At 54.0% G+C, this 18,079-nt stretch overlaps 6 protein-coding genes across 6 annotated transcripts in view; 1 reads left to right on the top strand and 5 right to left on the bottom strand.

Moving 5' to 3' along the window:
• Positions 1 to 62: 62 nt before the first annotated feature.
• PODANS_2_4160 (uncharacterized protein) lies at positions 63 to 1,659 on the bottom strand (the record flags this gene model as incomplete). The annotated part of the gene is made up of 4 exons (XM_001911132.1): positions 63 to 293; positions 358 to 1,449; positions 1,506 to 1,576; positions 1,638 to 1,659. 4 exons carry the CDS (start codon positions 1,657 to 1,659, stop codon positions 63 to 65), a joined length of 1,416 nt encoding a protein of 471 aa, XP_001911167.1.
• Positions 1,660 to 2,190: 531 nt separating this feature from the next.
• Positions 2,191 to 4,120, bottom strand: PODANS_2_4150 (uncharacterized protein; the record flags this gene model as incomplete). Its single annotated transcript, XM_001911131.1, has 3 exons — positions 2,191 to 2,970; positions 3,024 to 3,209; positions 3,302 to 4,120. The coding sequence occupies 3 exons, from the start codon at positions 4,118 to 4,120 to the stop codon at positions 2,191 to 2,193; spliced, it is 1,785 nt and encodes a 594-aa protein (XP_001911166.1).
• Positions 4,121 to 5,452: 1,332 nt separating this feature from the next.
• On the top strand, positions 5,453 to 8,514 carry PODANS_2_4140 (uncharacterized protein; the record flags this gene model as incomplete). The annotated part of the gene is made up of 4 exons (XM_001911130.1): positions 5,453 to 5,461; positions 5,520 to 5,633; positions 5,700 to 6,634; positions 6,690 to 8,514. The coding sequence occupies 4 exons, from the start codon at positions 5,453 to 5,455 to the stop codon at positions 8,512 to 8,514; spliced, it is 2,883 nt and encodes a 960-aa protein (XP_001911165.1).
• A 659-nt stretch (positions 8,515 to 9,173) lies between these two features.
• Positions 9,174 to 9,506, bottom strand: PODANS_2_4130 (uncharacterized protein; the record flags this gene model as incomplete). The annotated part of the gene is made up of 1 exon (XM_001911129.1): positions 9,174 to 9,506. One exon carries the CDS (start codon positions 9,504 to 9,506, stop codon positions 9,174 to 9,176), a length of 333 nt encoding a protein of 110 aa, XP_001911164.1.
• Positions 9,507 to 12,089: 2,583 nt separating this feature from the next.
• Positions 12,090 to 15,077, bottom strand: PODANS_2_4120 (uncharacterized protein; the record flags this gene model as incomplete). The annotated part of the gene is made up of 1 exon (XM_001911128.1): positions 12,090 to 15,077. The coding sequence occupies one exon, from the start codon at positions 15,075 to 15,077 to the stop codon at positions 12,090 to 12,092; it is 2,988 nt and encodes a 995-aa protein (XP_001911163.1).
• Positions 15,078 to 17,592: 2,515 nt separating this feature from the next.
• Positions 17,593 to 18,079, bottom strand: part of PODANS_2_4110 (uncharacterized protein) — a gene marked incomplete at both ends in the record, with an annotated part of 1,240 nt that continues 753 nt past the window's right edge. The window contains one exon of the mRNA XM_001911127.1: positions 17,593 to 17,976. Coding sequence (XP_001911162.1) covers positions 17,593 to 17,976 — 384 coding nt within the window. The remainder of the gene's footprint in view (positions 17,977 to 18,079) is intronic.

The following is an 18,079-nucleotide window of genomic DNA, read 5'->3' as shown; positions in this document are numbered from 1 at the left end:
CTAGTATGCTACCGGTGCCTTGCTTCCTGTATCAACAGACAGATCCGTGACAAATCCTCCGCTCATGACCCCTTGGAGAAGGAGACAACAGCCCACTTTCCGTTCCAAGCCCACTTGCGCGCTCCAGAGTCACCACCGCCATCCTCGAGCGCCTTGAGCTCCTCGTCTTTTCCGGGAGGAAGACCAACAACGACATCGGCCTTGCACGTTCTCAGAGCGAGGATGTTGAGCCCAGAGCCAGGACCAAGAGGACCGATGGCTTCTGTGAAAGGGGTAGTAGGATCCCAGGCAGCCTACACAGTCTCTGTTAGCATCGGTCGCAAAAGAAGAAAACAGTAAACATGAAGAGAAACTCACATCTCCAACCAGCTTCCTATAGTTCAAATCCCCCTTAAAAATCACCACCTCGCTCCCCTTCAAGTCCTCCACCAACTCTGGCGCCTCCTTGGGCAGTCTCCAGAAGCTACCCGGTCCGGTCCACACTCTGTTTGGCCTCAAGACCAACTGCCCCTCAGCATGGAACCTGCTCCACTCCTGGAACAAGAACCCCAACTCCTCCACCTCCTTGTCAGATAACTTCTCTGGCGTCTTCCCCTGTAGCTCCTCCTCCCCAGAGGGCGTCTCGTAAAACCACCTCGGCGCCGCCAGCGCGTTTAACAAAGCGGCAAAGTCGGACGGCAAAACATCGGAGACAAACCAGGGGATTGACTTTGGATGCAAGACGACATGTGTGGCCAATCCAGCAGAGAGGAGGTACCCAGCCAAGACGAGATCAACAAACAGCTCAAAGCCAGCATTGTCGAGGACGATGTCGACCCGACGTTCTTTTTTGCCGGATTGTTTCGCTTCGAGAAGGTGGGCGAAGCAAGACGGGAGGTCGTTGACCAGGATGTTGGCCTCTGCCTTCTTGCGGGCTTCGCTCCCTTGGAGGGCTTGGATGTCTTCGTACGTGAGGGACGTGAGCAGAGATAGGTCAGTGGCGTTGCCCCAGAGGCAGATCTCGGCCATTTCGGCGAAGAGCAACTCCTGCGCCTCGCGGGGCTGGTCGGGGTGGTTTTGGAGCTGGGACATCAAGTCCTTGTATCTGGCGGCGAGCTCGAGGACGGCGGGGCGGGAGGAGCGGAAGGTGGAGGTTTTTTGGCGGGCGAATACATCGTAGTTTTTCCAGTGGCTGGACAGGGCGAAGGAGGTGGCAATGCGCCGGAAGAGGTAGCATTCGGTGTAGAGCCAGGGGGATTTCAGCCAGGTTGGGGAGTTGAGCTGTTCGAGCTCGGCGTTGTAGGTGGCTATATCGGGATAGCCATCGTCGGGGAGGGGGGTGAGGGCGCGGTCGTGCTGGACTTCGTATTTAAGTTTGGTGAGCGCTTCGACGATGCGCTTACCTTCGGTTTGCTTTTCGGGGTCGGGGCAGTGGGCTACTGCGCGGTAGGCGTCGTCTATGGCTTGGGTCTGGCGGGGAGGAGTCAGAGGGGATGTTTTGGAAGAGAAAGGGGGTGGTTACTGACGATGATGATGGGCCATCTTCTTCTTCCGGTTTGCCAACCAAAGGAGTTGGGGTCGCCGGTTGAGTATTGCGCTGTAACCTGTGATTAGCTTTGGGGGTTGTCGTTTGAGGAAACCATTTGGCATCAACATACGAATCTTTGGGTCTAGATCCATCTTGACTGTCTATAAGATGAGGGCTGTCGCTACTCCTTCCTTGATGATTCTCCTCCAGATCGCGAGTACCTCTACGGGCAACAAATAAAATGATTCCAGTCTAACGGAGGCTCGGAGCCGGTGTTAACGGTGGGGCTCGGAGGGGTAGAAATTCTTATCGGAGTTTCCATATCGGGCCACGCATCGCTCGGCGCCGTCATCGGTGCCGCCCCACCCCCACACAATGACTGTCAGGGGCTCCGGTTTATTGTTGGCATACATATCCCTGACCATCATTGTACAGAGTGTGTGACAGCGAGAATACGTTGTAACATGGTATGGGATATATTTCAAGTAGTGTGTAGTGATGTCTGTAGTACAAAAAGATACTCGTAACATTTCCCAAACTGTTATCGGGATGTTTTGTGCCTTTTTCTGGTATGTACTTGTCATGTCTCATGTCTCATGCAATAAAAAGCCAATGGAACGCCCGTCCTTGGTATCATCCCCAGAGAAATCAAATCCAAAACTCCATCCAGAATATTTTCATCATCAGTATCCTCGCCCGGTGACAGCACCGACAGCAAGCGTCTCGATCCTGCCAGCATACAGTCTCATGACGTGAGCGACAGGATCACCCCAGATTACACCCCGTAGTTGCTCATCAGACGTGATTTGAGCAACCACACCCTCGTTCAGGCGCTCCTCTACCGTCTTTTTCTTTCCCTTTGACCTGGCTTTTGGATCCCCCGACCTCAACACCACAATTCGGCCGGCACTGCTCAGTCTGTTGGGCGGCACCTTCCAGATCGGACCAGAAGAGGATTTCGAGCTCTTGCTGGGAGCCTTCTCTTTCGTGCGGACCTTCTTATTCGCAGCATCTCGCGAGCTGATGATGGCAGGCGGCGCAGGGGCAACGAAAAGCTCCAATAAACTCTTGACATAGGCCGTGTCTGCTCTCGCCACCGGGTCACCTTCGTTGACAAAGCTGAGAAACAAGCTCTTTCTGAGCTGAGGGCGACGCTCGTAGTCCTCGGGCTTGGTGAGCGGTCGAAGGCTGATCGGCGGTGTCCCAAAGGTGATGCAGTGAATGCGCTTGAAGAACCCGGCGACGATGTTCAACTCGCTCTCTGCCGCCTTGGAAGTGGACAACATGTGCATGTAGAGGAGGGAAGCGACAGCTCCTCCTGCGCTGTGACCCGTGATCAAGAGCGAGTAAGAAGCACGGTTTGGGTCCTCCTCAAGCAGCTGCCGGAGGCGGCGGGCGACAGGAATCACCATCTTGCGAGCGACCGAAAGGAAGCCGGAGTGGCAAAGGTTGTGAGGGTCATCCTGATAAAGGTTAGAATTACGAGACTGCTCAAAAGGACGAGTCAGATGCGTACCAAAAAGCCAGATGGAGACGCTGGATCGGTCTTAAGATTGACCGTCCAATCCATAAACGTTGCCGTACCACGAATGGAAAAGACAATTGTGTTCATGTAATCCATCGGCATTGACTTGATGACCATGGCTTTTGTACCAGCTCGCCAATCCGCATCGACGTGGGCATCGCTCTCGGCGCCCTCAGGCTTGTCGTAGACACGTTCAGAGTATTGTGCTGCCAAGCATAGTAAGGGGTAGGTGGGAATGTATCTGCGGTGGTGTTAATAGCGGATCTGACGGCCAAAGCGAAAAAGGAGACATACAACTTGAGAGGCTGCAGGTTCATAGGCAGCCTCGAGTTCGCATACAGTTCCACCTTGGAGAAAATGCTTCCCGAGACAACTGTTGCTGCCGCTGTTGTCTGTCCCTTGGGGTGATCCCTTTTGTGACTTCTTTTGGGTGGTTTGTGCATGCTCTTCTCGCTCAGCGAGGAGTCTGAAACCCGTACAAGCTCCTGCGATTGAGGTGGTTGCTGTGGCTGCCAAGCGAGAATCTCCTTTTCGTGGCTCGAGTAATGGTCTCGATCAATCATGGTCAAGACATCATTGAACTGGTTGGAAACTTGGTTCAAGAGGGCATTGCTCTGGTCAACCAGCTCAGCCCCGTAGCTAGATAATGGAGATTGTGAAAGAGCACTGTCAAACATCCTGGTGATCCCAGCCTCTTGGCAGAGGTTCTTTGCCAAATCGACAGCCGAGTCGAGGTTGAGCTTGTGATTACTACCACTTGGTTGAGATCGGGATGAATGGTCGTCGCGAGGTGGTAATGGCGGTGGCGGACCAAGATAATAGTGATGTTGATTCACAATGATGGGAGGGGATGGGTATGGTAGCTGATAAGGTTCCCAGCCAGAAGGTGGAGGGAGCAAGCCAGCGGGCTGGAATTGAGGAGATGATGGAATGTATGGCCGGCCATGTTGCAAGTGTGGTGAGGCCGGTGTTGCTGATGGAGGAGGGGGAGGTAATTGGCGTTGACCAGAGGCTCGACTGGACTGATGTTTAGATGGGGGCTTTGGGGTGTCCTTCTTCGCTTTCTTGGAGCGCGTAAAGAAGCCCATGGTGACGATAAGGTCCCATGAGAGACGAGGGGTGAGATGGGTGATACAGTATAGGTTGAAGTTTGACGCAATGCAAAGACCAAAAGGAGCAAAAATAAAAAATACTTGCCACAGGCCGACTTGGCCCAGCTTAAGAAGAAAACCGAAACCCGGCCCTAGGCACTCGGTGGGCCTTGGGAGCAGGTCTCGGTAGATGATAGTCACGGGCTTAACTCGAGGCGAACAAAGGTACCGAGTGACAGCAGCGGGAGTGCCTTGCCATATCCCGGTCAAGAGGTTGGTGGTGTTCTCCTATTCGCTTGCTGTGTAACTGCTCAGCCTCCAATCATGATGATCGATGACGGGTCTGCCAAACCAGAACCCTACCCCGAGGTGTCCCACTGGTGTCTAACCACACAAAAAAAGGGCAAAGGTCCTCTATGAGGGGTCGGTGATTTGCTGATAGCCGCCGTGGTCGAATGTGTGGGAGTCATGAAGAGTGTTCGATTTGTGGGGTGAAATCCAATGCAGCGAGAAACGGTCTGGATATTGCATGTGCAGTGTCTCTCTGCAGGTCGCCGCGAATAGCGGCCGCAGAAGACCATCATCCGACCCACGATCCCGCGAACTGTCGCCGACTCGGCCGCAGTGAGGTTGCGAGAGAGACCAGCCTCGACTTGTGCTTCCCCGCACTGGGATAGTATAGATCCATCTTCAAGGCCAGTTGTCGCAGTACCCAACAGCGCATCAGGCTTCAATGCTGCTATCTAGCAAGCCCTGCAGCAAGAACATGATGCCATTCGGCAATTCTGTCTGCTGCGTCAGTTGCAACGGTGAATTTTTCGTTGGAGTTGAGAGCTGCAAAGGGGTTGGACCCTGCCCAGCAAGGGGAGCAACAACGTGGGGAGTCTTGATAGGTAGAGGCACCGGTACCTGAAGCGGTTGAAGCGGCTAGACCCTAACTTCAAACACAAGCTTCCATCGAGGGGGTCTTTCGAGGTGAGTCACGATGAACTACACCGACGGGACGAAAGACGGTGAAGCGCAAAAACTAAAAGTGATGCTTGTGATTGTGAGAACTGGTGGATATCTCGATATGCTTGGCATTGTAATTACAGGCTGGGCTGCAGGCGGGCACGCAGGGCATGGCACCCCTGAAAAAGCCGCCCGTGCTCACTCAGCGCTGCAGCTGCCGGCCGGTGGACGTCAGGCGAGGCCAAACGGCTAATCTAATCAATTTCGCGACAAGACATCTGGAACAGCACCTCTTCATGCAACTGGACATCAGTCGTTCAACGAGATAACGCCGTCTGCGCTGCTTCGAGTTGTGCTCGAGATGCAGCCAAACAGACCATGGATTTTGTAAGCCGTGACCGCCCCAGGACCGGAACCAGGTCTCCCCCTAACTCCCCATCTACAGTGGTCGCGCCTCCTAGCACACACGCCGCTGTCGTCGGCAAGCTCCCGGAAGGACTTCGCAAAGGATCCTGCCCGTCGCCTACACCGTTTCGAGAAGGAATACAGTCAGCTATTGGTGAGACTCCCCAAGGTCTGCTATGAATAGATCGGGGCATCGTTTCTGATCATGTCCTATAATTAGCACACATGGCGTCACTCCTCCAACCTCGCCCACGATGATGAAGCCGCCGAACAAATCGAGATCAGACTTCAAGAATTGACAAGTCTCCTCAGTGACGAGTCCAGACGTCCCCTCCCACATCCATGTATTTCCTTTGCTGCTGCAAAGCAAGTTTATATCCCGGTGGCCAAAATCGCCACCAGCTCCTACAACGAATGGATCATCAAGGAGGCAGTGCTCTTCTTCGCGACGCTGATCGAAAGCGAGGAGGAAGCCTTTGTGGAGAACGACAACTTCTCCGGCAGCTTGACGAACCTGCTGGTGCGCATAACTGGCGCAAACAGCATACGCCTCAGTGCCGAGATTGAGGCCCGTATCGTTGAACTGGCTTTCAACATCACGACTAAGATCCGTCTGAATCCCGAGATACTGCCCGCCTGGTTCAAGTCCCACCACCACGGTCCACATGATGCCAAACATGTTGACGGCCATGATAAGTTCACGGGGAAGACCCAAAAACAGGACTTCCCCCTCTTTTATCTGTTGATGGACTACATCCATCATGAGGGCAAGGTGGGTGACTTTGCCAGGACCGGCCTGCTTTATATCATCGAAGCGGCATCAAGCTCGGTTCTGCTCGAACAGTGGATTGTCGAGAGCGATTTGTCAACGCTCATGGCCACGGGATTGGGCGCTCTGTATAGTCAACTGAGCCGCAAGCTCGTGATTGACCACCCAAGCAACGAAGTGCCCCCTTGTCTTGCATTATCTGACTACGAACATCCGAAATCAAACTACGAGATTGTGAGCTCCTGCTCACCCGAGTTTTTATCTCATGTGGACACATTTCTCTCCCATCTGCTCTTCTGGCAGGATGTTCTGAATCATTGTAAGTCTGTCGAAGTCAAATCGACCTTGTTGGAGCACTTCCAAGTCATCTTTCTGCAGCAACTTTTGTAAGTTCTCTTCGGCCCAATGGTCAGTCGTATGAACTTTGCTGATATATCGCAGATACCCTTCGCTGCTTGAGTCTTCTGATGTGGACGGTGGCTCGTCGGTGGCCGTCTTGACTTATCTTCGCCGCATTTTGGAATCTGTCGATCATCCCGACATGATCAACCTCATTCTTCACTACCTTCTTGCTTTACCCGACGTTGTATCGCCCGCCCCTGCTGATTCTGGCGACATTGTCAGCGCTGCTCGGAAACGTAAATCACTGGACCTGGCTACCATGATGGCCTCCAAAAGCGAGGAGGCAGCTGACCCCTTGCTCTTCAACCTTGTTGACCTTATACGCGCCTGTCTCCGTTCTCAGAATCATCAAACTGTTCATGTGACTCTCCAACTTGTATCGACGATTCTTAAGAGACATCACCGATACGCAGTCACCACACTCCTCGACACAGAAGGTGTGCTCGATGAGTCTCACCACCGAACAGCCGGAGCCCAGGCGCAAGAAATTGACTATCTGATGGCACTGGCTGGTACCATTGGCGGCGATGACGCTTTTAACGAGCTCTACGAGAACCTACTCAGGGACACATTGGGACGTGTAGAAAACCACCCCTGCTCAACGCCGTTGATCACGCCCAAGACTTCATCAAATAACCACCAATTACCCGCCGTGCCAGACAGTCTTCCCAGTGCACCTCGGAGCGTCCGATCACATACCCTTCGCCCAGAAGACCCTCTACTAAACATAATGCTTGACCGGCTCGAAACGTTTTTCACCAACCCGGTAGAAACCAACCTATGCCTGACGGAAGCCGTTATCGACCTTGCTGTGTGCGGCTACATGCATCTAGAAGGGTGGTTCTTGAGAAGCCCACAAAGCTACCATTTCGACGAGGATGACGAGGAAGACGAGGAGCTGCCTCTTCCTGACCCGTCCCTGGATCCCGAGTCCCAGGAATACGCCGAATACGTCCAAATGCAGCAGCTGAAGGAGTGCCGGCGGCGTCCCAAGTGGAACCAGTCAAGCCTTCCCCGCTTGCTCAAGGTTCTCCAGCTTCTTTGCGACCAGGTTGAGGCATACCGGGAGCAAGTTCCACGATTTGATGACCTGCTTCAGCAACGCCGAGAGGCTTTCCAGATTGCTGATCACGCTCCTCCTATTCCTACCCCGTCCCGGGCTAGAACCCCGTCTTCCCAAGCACCGACAGTCGCGGGCACACCGTCCATTGAAAAGGGCATGTTTGACGAGGCTCGCAACCCATCTAGGGAGCGACCTTCTGGCCTCGAGGTGTTTGCCCAGCGCATATTGTCTGAGCTCGGTACACCCAGTCGCTCAGGCAGTCCCCGTGGCAGGAAGGAGACCAGACGGGTGGCTTCAGAACGGGTTGTACCGATGAACGATGCCACGCTTCTCCGGACACCTATCCCCAACCGGTCCTTCTCGCCCACCAGCGTAGCAAGTGCCCCGGCGCCTATATCGTGGGATAACCGGGGCGATATCCTCAACTCGCAAGCCAAGGCTTTCCAGGCGATTGATCAGAGTATCTTGGCGAGGAGGATTGGAATCCCGGAGGTCAAGCCGCCAGTGGAGCCAATTACATTGAGCTATGATAGGAAACCAGCTATTGTCTCGGCCGACTCTGCGGAGGGCGGGGAGGATGCATCTGATGACGCTGAAGGTGAAGGTGAAGGAGGCGGGGAGGATGCATTGTTGGCACCGTCTGAGGACGGGGAGACGGATGCGGGGACCGTCGTGGAGGAGAAGACGGTGTCGGTATCACATGTGCTGACGAATGTGGTGCTGCTGCAGAGCTTTTTGTTTGAGATGGCGAGCGTGGTGCAGGTGAGGGCTGGGTTGTTTGATGAGGTGAGGTATACTTGAAAGAAGGGGTATATATGTTTGAGGTGAGTAGGCACAGCATGGGGCAACAACAGTCAGTCGGGGGATGAATTGCATTTGTATGGTGTCTATTTTATCACAAGGCCCGTTTATATCACTAGTCACTTTTTATTGTTTGGCGGTTTTTGATCATCTTTAGTTTTCCAGTCGTTTATGTAGAGAGATGAGGCATATATACTTCTTTCACCCTCAGGTGGTAATGTGCTGCGGTTGCATGTTCCATTGTACTTCATTATCTAGCCAACTAGATATGTACAGTACAGCCTTTCTCTCTCGAGACAAGATGATATTGGTACATTTTGTATCCCCCCCCGTGCTTGTACGGTCGCTAACCACTCCAGGTTATGAGAAACGTCATTTAGAGAGCAGCAATGGCACCGAGAGCGAGCATGCCCAAAGAGCCAATGTATCCAACAGCGGCGGCGCCAGCAGTGACGGGAGGAGGGGTGGTGGTCTCCTCAACGGGAGGGGGGATGGTGGTGTTGCTGGTGGGGGCAGGGGTGATGTTGGAAACGAAGGAGCCGGTAGGGGTTGGCTCGACGTCCTCGTCGTCCTCGTCGTCATCATCCTCGGCGGGAGCGTCGGTGGGCTCAGGGGCGGGGGTGGCAGTGACGCTGGGCTCGTCGTCCTCGGCAGGGGCGTCATCGTCGCCACCGCCAACGCCGGCGCAGAACTCGTCGACTGCGGGGAGGACCTCGTCTGGGAGAGAAGGTTAGTAAGGGGGGAGGGATGGGAATAGGGGAAGGGGGCGTACTGAGAGCAACATCGGCACCGCAGGCTTCGAGAACGCAAGGGGTGGCCGAGGTGATGAGGGACTGGGTGTTCTCGCAGACGCAGGCGAAGTCGGTCAGCTCGCAGGAGGTGCCGGAGCCGATGCCGCTGATGATGCAGTCGAGGGAGCACTCGGGGAAGATGGAGATGTCCTGGGCGGAGACGGCGGCCGCGAGGGCGAGGAGGGCAGCGGTGTACTTCATTTTGAAGGTTGGGGGGTGGATATTAAGTATTAGTTGGTGTTGGGTTTGGTAGTTTCTTGACGAACGAGTGTCGACGGTGTTTGTTGTATGTACTTGAGAGCGAGTGAAGTACAGTGGAACACGATGGTCGGTGAAGAAGGGGGGAGAGGCTAAGGTAAAGTGACAGGCGGAGGAAGAGTCTGGATTTATACCACTCACTCTGGCTTGAGGGAGGGTGATTTGGAGACGGGAGGCGGTCTTGCCTCTTGGTTCTCCCAGCTTGACAGGGTCCCTTCACCCGCACACTACACCAGGCACCATCCACTTTCATGCTCGCTCTCAACAATGGCAGATCCAGCCGCCAGCTTTCGGGGTCAAGAAGTCTTGGGTATACCCCCCCATTGGTTCGTATTCACACACACATCCATCCTCCTCCCTCAATCAATGGGAAGAAGATGGTGGGTCAGTCTTCCATCAACACCTCTTTCGGCAGGCCAAGGCATGAGAAACCGGGCTTAGGGTCTTGACCGACGTCGTGAATTTCCACGGCGGGAGAGCATGTCGCCACGGAATGGAACCCGCCATCCGGGGAAAGGAAATCTGTGTGTTCACGTTGTGTTGGGAAAAAATCCGGGGAAAGTGGAACGTCGTTGCATATGATTGAGGGGGAACAAGAGCCTCGGCATACACCCCCACCTGGTCTTGTTGCACACACCTTTCGTTGACAGAGAGAAGAGGCACTAGGAATCAAAGCAGCATGCAGGAGTTCACGGCTAGGAGATAGCTTCTCGATTTGGGGTTTAACATCGCCAATCTTCATTTCCTATCATGCCATTTAGATTGTTTTCTTTGAGAACCGCATGGATCTCGCTATAATTTGAGCCTGCCAAATAAGACGCTTGCGCAGGTCAGGTGTAAGAGATGAGATCTCGGGGGCGGTTGATATTCAGGAAGGAAAACCTGGAAGTGTCATTGGATGTGGTCGTTCACGCCGTTACATGGGACCTCAGAAAGTTAAACGCCCCACACCCAGGTGAAAGAACATGGGCAGTTGGACGGTGACCTTCATTGGTGGTTGATATGTCCCGACACGACAGTACGTAGTGTAGGAAATACTCTCTCATCAGCTGGGCAGAGCCAACAAGAAGGTCATGTAGATGGACCGATTTGTTTGTACAAGACTGGAACCGAGCAACGATGCCAAGAGACTCGACTCACCCTCACACCGAAGCTGTCAAGTTCTGCTGTCAACATTTGTTCCCCGTAACATCTCTGTTCTTCCTACCCCAAATCAAGTACCATCTTAATCTTCACTCCCACATACCACATGTCATTCATCCCCATCTCCCTCCCCAAAAAAACCTGCATCTTCAACCACCCGTTCCTGCAGCCAGCAAGCAACCATCACGATCAACTTCTCGGGCACACCCCTGTTCCAAGCCTAGCGCCCTTTTTGTCTCCTCGAAAGACTTCTTTGTCCCGTCTTCTTCCCCGCAGAATCCTCCAGCATTATTTTGCGGGGTAAAACAACAACAAAAACCCCTGACAGCCTAGCCATCCAGCCCCCTTGCCCACTTTGACGGAAGCTACGGATATGGCACAACGTACCACAAACCAATCACCCAACACCAGCAGTCAACAAGAACTAGTGTACACATACCCAACCCAATTCGGTGTCATCTTGCATATATTGACGCAACTTGACAGATTAGCAGGAGTTTGGAACAGCAGGTACGGATACGATACGCTTTCTTCCCGCATTTGTGTAAGGAATGCCGAGGATGGCTGGGCGTGCCAAGATGCATATGATCGATCTACATACACTGCACCAACCACAAGCCTGATCCAACTTCCATGAGTCTGGAAGCCTTTGGGTAATTTGATGGTTTTCCGGGGGGGGACTCAAGCCAACGTCGGCGAGAGATCACGGCAGTATGGAGTCTATGGACAAGCATTATCGATATGGCATCAATACCTATCCACAGTTGGCCAGCCCCAAGACATCACTTAGACAGTGCACCGCCCAAGGTCAATTCCGCCGTCCCAGTAGGTACCAGCTGTGTACAGTAAAGCCTCATGACACAAGCGAAAGCGTTTCGTAAAACCTTGAGATGACAAAAGCCACCGGTTGCCAAACCGCATGTTCCACGAGCCACTTCACTGGCGTAACCCTAACGGACTTGGTCCAAAACTTTCCTACATGACACCGCCTGCTCTCAAATTTGGGACGAGAAAAATATCAGACAAAACACACACACACACACACAGGTATCAAAGCCAAACTTTTTCGCATTTGATCCAACGCTGAAAACATCCAATCTATCTACGGAGGTAGCCAAGCAAGAGCCCCAAAGGTAGGCACATACACACCCGCTATGTTTCGCTGATGAGAATACATGCCCACCCCACAAAAAGAGAAGCCAGGCCAAGCACACACACAACCGCCAGATATTCAGCCATGAAGTGTCCAACCAACGCAGGAGCAATGCCGAGTACAGTTGTGAAGAAACGCGCATATCCAAAGAAAGCCAACCGAGTCAACAAAGACGGACATCAGTGAAAAAAGGCCTGACATCCACTTTCATCTTCGAAACAACCCGGCAGTTACGCAGGGCTGGGGGCTTCCTTGACGCTTCCACCACTCATCCCCGACCGCACGCTACTGCTGCCGGAGCCGAAGCCGGATCCAGACCCAGACCCCGAGCCTGATCCAACACCGGGGCCGTCACTTCGCTGCCGCGAAATGTGGAAGCCAGGTGGGCCTCGCAAACTCGTTGATCCTGATGTCCCGTAGGAATGATGGTTGGCGTGGAGGTGGGGGTGCCCGATAACTCCTACATTGCTGTTGAACTCACGGTCAAGCTCCTCCGTCGACTGAGTGAAGCCTGAAACATCGCTCAACATGGACGACGAGCGACCTCTGGTCTTGGCGTGAGGTGGATTGGCTACCGGTCCGATCGGACTGGGATACGCAGACAGGTGCGAAGGCGGAAGAAGAGAAGGAGCAGGGCCGGCCATGGAGGTCGGCGGCCACATAGGCTGAGGTTGAGCATGCGCATGGGCATGAGCGTTGTAGGGAACAGGAGCTGGCGGCGGACCCCACTGTGCAGAGGGTTGGAAATGACCCGGCACCGCTCCTGTGTCGTAAGCCAGGTCGTCTTGAAAGCTTGCCATGTAAACTTCCAACTGGGTGTTCAGGTCGTGGATTTGCGCCTGCTTGGTGATATTACCAGCACGAAGCGTCTGGATGCGATCCCTGAGATGCTGCTCCGTGCGGGCCATATCAGCCTCGAGGGCAGCGCGCTCCTGCCGGCGACGCTCTGCCTCGTTCAGCCCCCGAGCATTGGCATCCGTGATGCGAGCATGTTCATCATCGACCTTGGCGATACGTGTCGCGATCTTATTGCGCTTGGCCTGTAAGCTAGCCCTTTCCTCTTCCAACAACTTCAACTCCTTGTCAATGGACGCCTTCCAGCTCTTGAAGGAGGAGCGGGCCTTGTCAAACTGGGCCTTCTCTGATGTCCAGGCACTTTGCTTGGCCCGATACTCATTCAGCAGCTCCTCGGGCAATGCCTCCAACTCCTTGAGCTCCGCGTCAAGCTCATTGATGGACTCTTCGGCTCGCTTCTCCTGGACCTTGTTTTGCGCCACCTTCTGTCTTAGTTTCTCGTCATCTCCACCAGCCGACTGTACAGCTGAGGACAACTTCTCGATCTCTTTTCGCAGGGCATTCAGCTTTCGGTTGTTGTCCTTTTTTACAGACTTGAGACGGGCCTTTTCATCGGCCAATTTCGCTTCAGCTGCAGCAATGGATGCCCTAAGAGTCGTGGCGGGCGAGTCGTGGCGGGCATGCGATCGTTGATTGCCGGTGGTTTTGGATGCTACTTCGAGATCCTTGCTCTTGGCCTGAATGGTTCTGACACTGGTTGAGAAAATGACCTCACCAGTACGAGTGCTGACGAATTCGCACTCGTAGTTGGAGAGCGGCGTAAGTCCGTAGATATCGCCTGTCCAGCACGTCCCTTGTTGCTTTTCCTCCTCGCCGATTTCGATTGGCATCATTCGGGTTGGTTGCCAAATAGCTTTGTTGACCCTGACATAGAACGGTTTACTCATATCGATGCCTGGATGGCTCTCGTCCTCGGATGCCTCGTCTTCACTCAATGGATCAGGGAAATGACTGGTGTTGAAGCAGACCTCGTCGCAACCCACATAGCAGATCCAGATCTTCTCAGGCTGCTTGTTGAAGGGGGCATTGCCCAGGTTGTGGATATCGGTGGCGTTCGAACTGGTTGATTCCGAGGCGGCGTGGGAAAGCTCATACTCCTTCACCATAACAATCTTGGTACTAGCTAGAGCCGCCCAGAGAGGCTGCCTGATCCGGACGAGAGCACTTTGCTTCCTGCGTTTCTTGGTCGAAATATTTCCTGCGCTGGTTTGTAGGTGAGCATCGCTGTCGGCGGCCATGAGGGCAGCATCTGAGGAACCCTCGGCCGTAAAAGAAACGGACTTTCCGGCTTCGGGGTCTGCTAGGCTCTGGAGCTGCAAATCACGACGTTCCCTCCGCAGGTACCATTCCCGGATGTATCGCACCAGACCCTGAGTCAGAATGTGAATACCCAAAATATTTCGAAGCCACCCATCAGGGCCCTTCTTCTCGAATGCACGCATATTTGAATCTGAATCAGCCATCAGGAAGCGATGGGAACCCAACACCGAGCTCAGTCGCGACAAACCACTCCACCGGGCGTGCCGTGTCCACTGAGACATTCCTACCATGGCCACGCAAAAGAGAATATTGCTCGTGGTGCCTTGCCTCGAAGTGCCACCGCCGCCCAAGGTCAAGGCGATCACAACTTGAGCGAGATCCAAGATGAACTGCTGCATGGGTGCCCACAAGAAGAGCCAGATGCCCAACATGACCACATCCATTCCAACCAGGGTCGTCAGAGAAGGCGTTCCTTGACTGCCGTCGAAAATCTCGGCGATGCTGAGACCGGAACTGGTGGTTACGGGTGGCACAAAAGTAAGAAGCGTAAACAAAGTATAGATGGTTGCCAAGACAGCGGGTGAAGCCTGCATGAGAATGATGAGGATAGCAATGGTGTCCTGAAGAGGGCATGCGCGAAGGACCGTGATGGCGAGCTCCATCAAGCCGGGGTCGCGGTGGACGTTTGTATTCTTGGCATCGTTCACATTGATCTGACGGTGACCCTCGTCGGGGATGGGCAGGCTGACGGCAGCAGGGAGCGAGTCGGCAGACGAAGATTCAGAGTAGGCATCTAGTGAGCCCCTGCGGAGCATCTCGGTTGTCCGGTGTTCGGGAGCCATGTCGTCGGGATGGGGCGGGGCAGCGGTGGTGGTGGTGGTGGTGGTGGTGGTGGTGGTGTTGTTGTTGTTGACTTGCAGTGGCAGAGGCGGCACGGAGGCAGCGTCAACGGTTGGCTTGGAGATGCCATCGAGCTGGTTCTGGCTCTTCTGCTTGACCACACGCTTCCCCGGACCTACCAGGCCATTCTCATGCCTGGTATCACGCTGGTTGCTTGCTCCCTGCTGTCGCTTTCCTGAATTGGCGGCGCGAGGCATACGCATCCGCTGACCCAGAATCTTGTTCTGAGCCAGCCCAGTATGCCCAGCAGCGGAAAGGCGATTGAGAGGCGGCTGGATCCGCAAAACGTTTCCTTCAAATCCCAAGTGTCCCCAAAACCAAGTCCTCCACTCGTCCGCCACGGCCGCGAGAGGGGAGGTTGTCGCAAAGGCTAGGCAGAGGCCGGGAATAGCGTCGCGGCCAGTTCCGGTCCGCACTCTTTCAGGGTCCTCGGGGTGGTGCAGGTCGTCATGCGCACGCGGGAGGGGGGTTGTGGTCAAGAATGTGTTGTTGTTAGTGAAGCGGGGCGGGGCGGGGTGAGGTATGTGGCATGTGGTGAGACGTTTGTAAGTGTTTCCTCTGCTGCGAAGTTCGGGTGTTGGCTGGACGCAGGTTGAGTTTTGAGTTTAAAAGGAGAAAAGCGGATTTTGGATTTGGAGGCTGAGGATTTTAGGTGGGCGCACAGTGTCAGCCCAGTGGCTATCGCTTGGACCGCTCCAGGACGGCAGGACCTGGGCGAGATGACAGGGGGTTTGCCGGGTGTGGCGACGGCTTTGGTGGATTGTGGTGGGGCTGCCTTGTATTTATATCAAAAAGAGCGAGTCGCTGAAATCTTTGAGCTTGGAATCTCTTTCATCAGCGCTTTTGCTTCATCCATTACCGTGGTGCTGTGGGAGTTACTTGATCGCTGACTTATGCTCAGATTTCGCTGTTTGATGACTTTGCTGTATGCGCCGCTTCAGCTTACGCATCACTACCTTCCCTGCAGCAGCCGTTAGGTGGACATGAGTTAATCGGGTGCCTAGGTGTTAGAAGTGCTGATAGAACTAGAGGCAGTAGGAAACGGTGGCATCGCAATTACGATGTCGGTCGCCATGCGCTACCCGCGGTGCGTTGCCGGACCACAGGCATCTGCATCTCGACCTCTTCCTGCAGCCAATATCGATTTAATCTGTCTTCCCGACACCAAACATGTTGCGGTCAACTGTTGGTGAATAGCGGGCACAGAGGGCATATGGGACCTCATAGCACGTGTATCAACTTCCACATCTCTGGGTGAGATATCCAAACCGCTCACACCATGAGCCCCTTCCCCTCCTCGCCATACCGAAGGACCTCATGGTGGCAGCCTATGGCAGCAGGGAGAAGCCGAACGATGACACCCAGCTTCCTTCCATCCCCCACACCGCAAGTCATCCCGCGAGAATAAGCTCCTTGCGGCCGAGTGGTGATCCTCTCCGTGCCGGCAGTTGCACGACATTTAGATGGTGGGATAGGCTGGTCTAGGAGTCAGGAAATGCAGACTCGGGATATCGAGCTCACCCCAACCTGCACCCGACTCGAAAAGGGAAAATTAGGCTACCTCAGCATCAAAGAACCTGCCACTATCGTCGTTCCAGTGGTTCAATAGGGGGACTCTCCGCAAAACAACCACCAGAACAAGCCACGGGATGTCGCTTGGCAGGCGATCTCTTGGCCATCACAGTGCATGCAGAGGTGCCCGACTCGCCCTTCTCTCTTCTGGTCTTTTCCCGCCCGTTATGATTGGACATGACCGTTTGGGGTCTGTCACTTCTTGGGTGGACCACAAGCAAAAAGTCGCAGCCAAATCTCCAAGGGTTCCTTGCTGTCTGGTGGATGCTGCATTTTTTCGTTTCCCACACCTTCTCCGCTTTGGCACAGGACCACGCGATCGTCAAACAGCCAGCTTGATCGGAATCGTGAACATGTTCTCGCTGCCAACTCCAAGCCTGGTTGGTACCAAAAATATCGGTTTGCTCGGCGTTTTCTGCTTTTTGCTTTCATGTGCTTTTTTTTTGGCCTGTGATATCAAGCCATCCTTGGCCTATAACATCGGGAGTGTTATACGGCCGCCCTGTGGCAAGCATCACAGGGTCAGCATGGGCAGGTCAGGCGAGCAAGGATTCACCCGTACCAATCACGCTTCGTTGGGAGGGATCAACTCCAGTGTTTCTCCCGAACCTCCAAGCACGCACCCCGCTCCGGACCCTTTCTCAGACGACAAAGCTACCGGTATCAAAACCAGTCAAACAAACCTCATCCGAGCTGGTTGTCGTCAGAAGGTAAGGTGTCAGAAATACTCCTGACACGGTGCTCGACGGAGCCATACCCCGCAAACACTGTGCTGCCAAGCAGTGTCGTCCAAATTGGCATTATGCGAGGCTGAACTTTTGTCCAGGTCGAGACCTTCCAACTGCGGAAGGCGACAGTGAAGTCTTCGGGAAACTCCGAGTTTGCAGCTTCGGAGCCCGGGCCGGGATGGTGAGCCGTTCTGTCCCAGATATCCCGGACTTTAGACTTGACACCTCCTATTCATCAAGCTTTTCCGCGGCGAACCATTTGAATAACAAGCATTTTCTATTCTTGGCTTCTACAGTCATATTGATATTGTGTGATTGTCTATCAAAACACAGGGACCACCCATCATAGAAGAGAAAAAGAAAAGGAGAACCCGCCACACCATGAACCCTGATATTTAGACTTCCATGCTCAACCTTTTCAAGCACTACTCTTACCAGCACTCCCCAAATCCTCTACCGCATCCTCCCTATCCCACGTCTCCTTCTCCAACCCCTCCACCTCCCCAATCAACTCCCAAATCCTCGTCCTCGCCCTCACCTCCTCAGCCTGCTGCATCTCCCACGTCTGCTGGAACAACTCCATCATAAACCCAGGCATGCTCGTCTTTTTCGCAGCCTTGTAGTCATAAACAACGATATCCTCCTCCAAGCGTGCCGCCACCCTTCTATGCTGATGAGACAAGACGATACAATCCAGCATGAAATTACTCGGCGCCGGGTCCCCCTCAGGCCTGCAGCGGAGCTTGTGATAGACGGAGATCTTATCAGGGTAAACCATTGGCTTTGTTTTCTCTGTCAACTCTCATCCTTCATGTATTGGGGACTGTCAGGGGGCGGGGCGGGGCGGGGCGGGGGAGGGGGGATATAATATATAAAAAGATATCATTTGAGTAAACATTTTTCAG

The sequence above is a fragment of the Podospora anserina genome, chromosome 2 (genome assembly GCF_000226545.1).
Source record: "Podospora anserina S mat+ genomic DNA chromosome 2, supercontig 2".
NCBI classification, from domain to species: Eukaryota; Fungi; Ascomycota; class Sordariomycetes; order Sordariales; family Podosporaceae; genus Podospora; species Podospora anserina.
The sequence above is the reverse complement of the archived record's forward strand: the minus strand, read 5'-3'. Positions and strand labels throughout refer to the sequence as shown.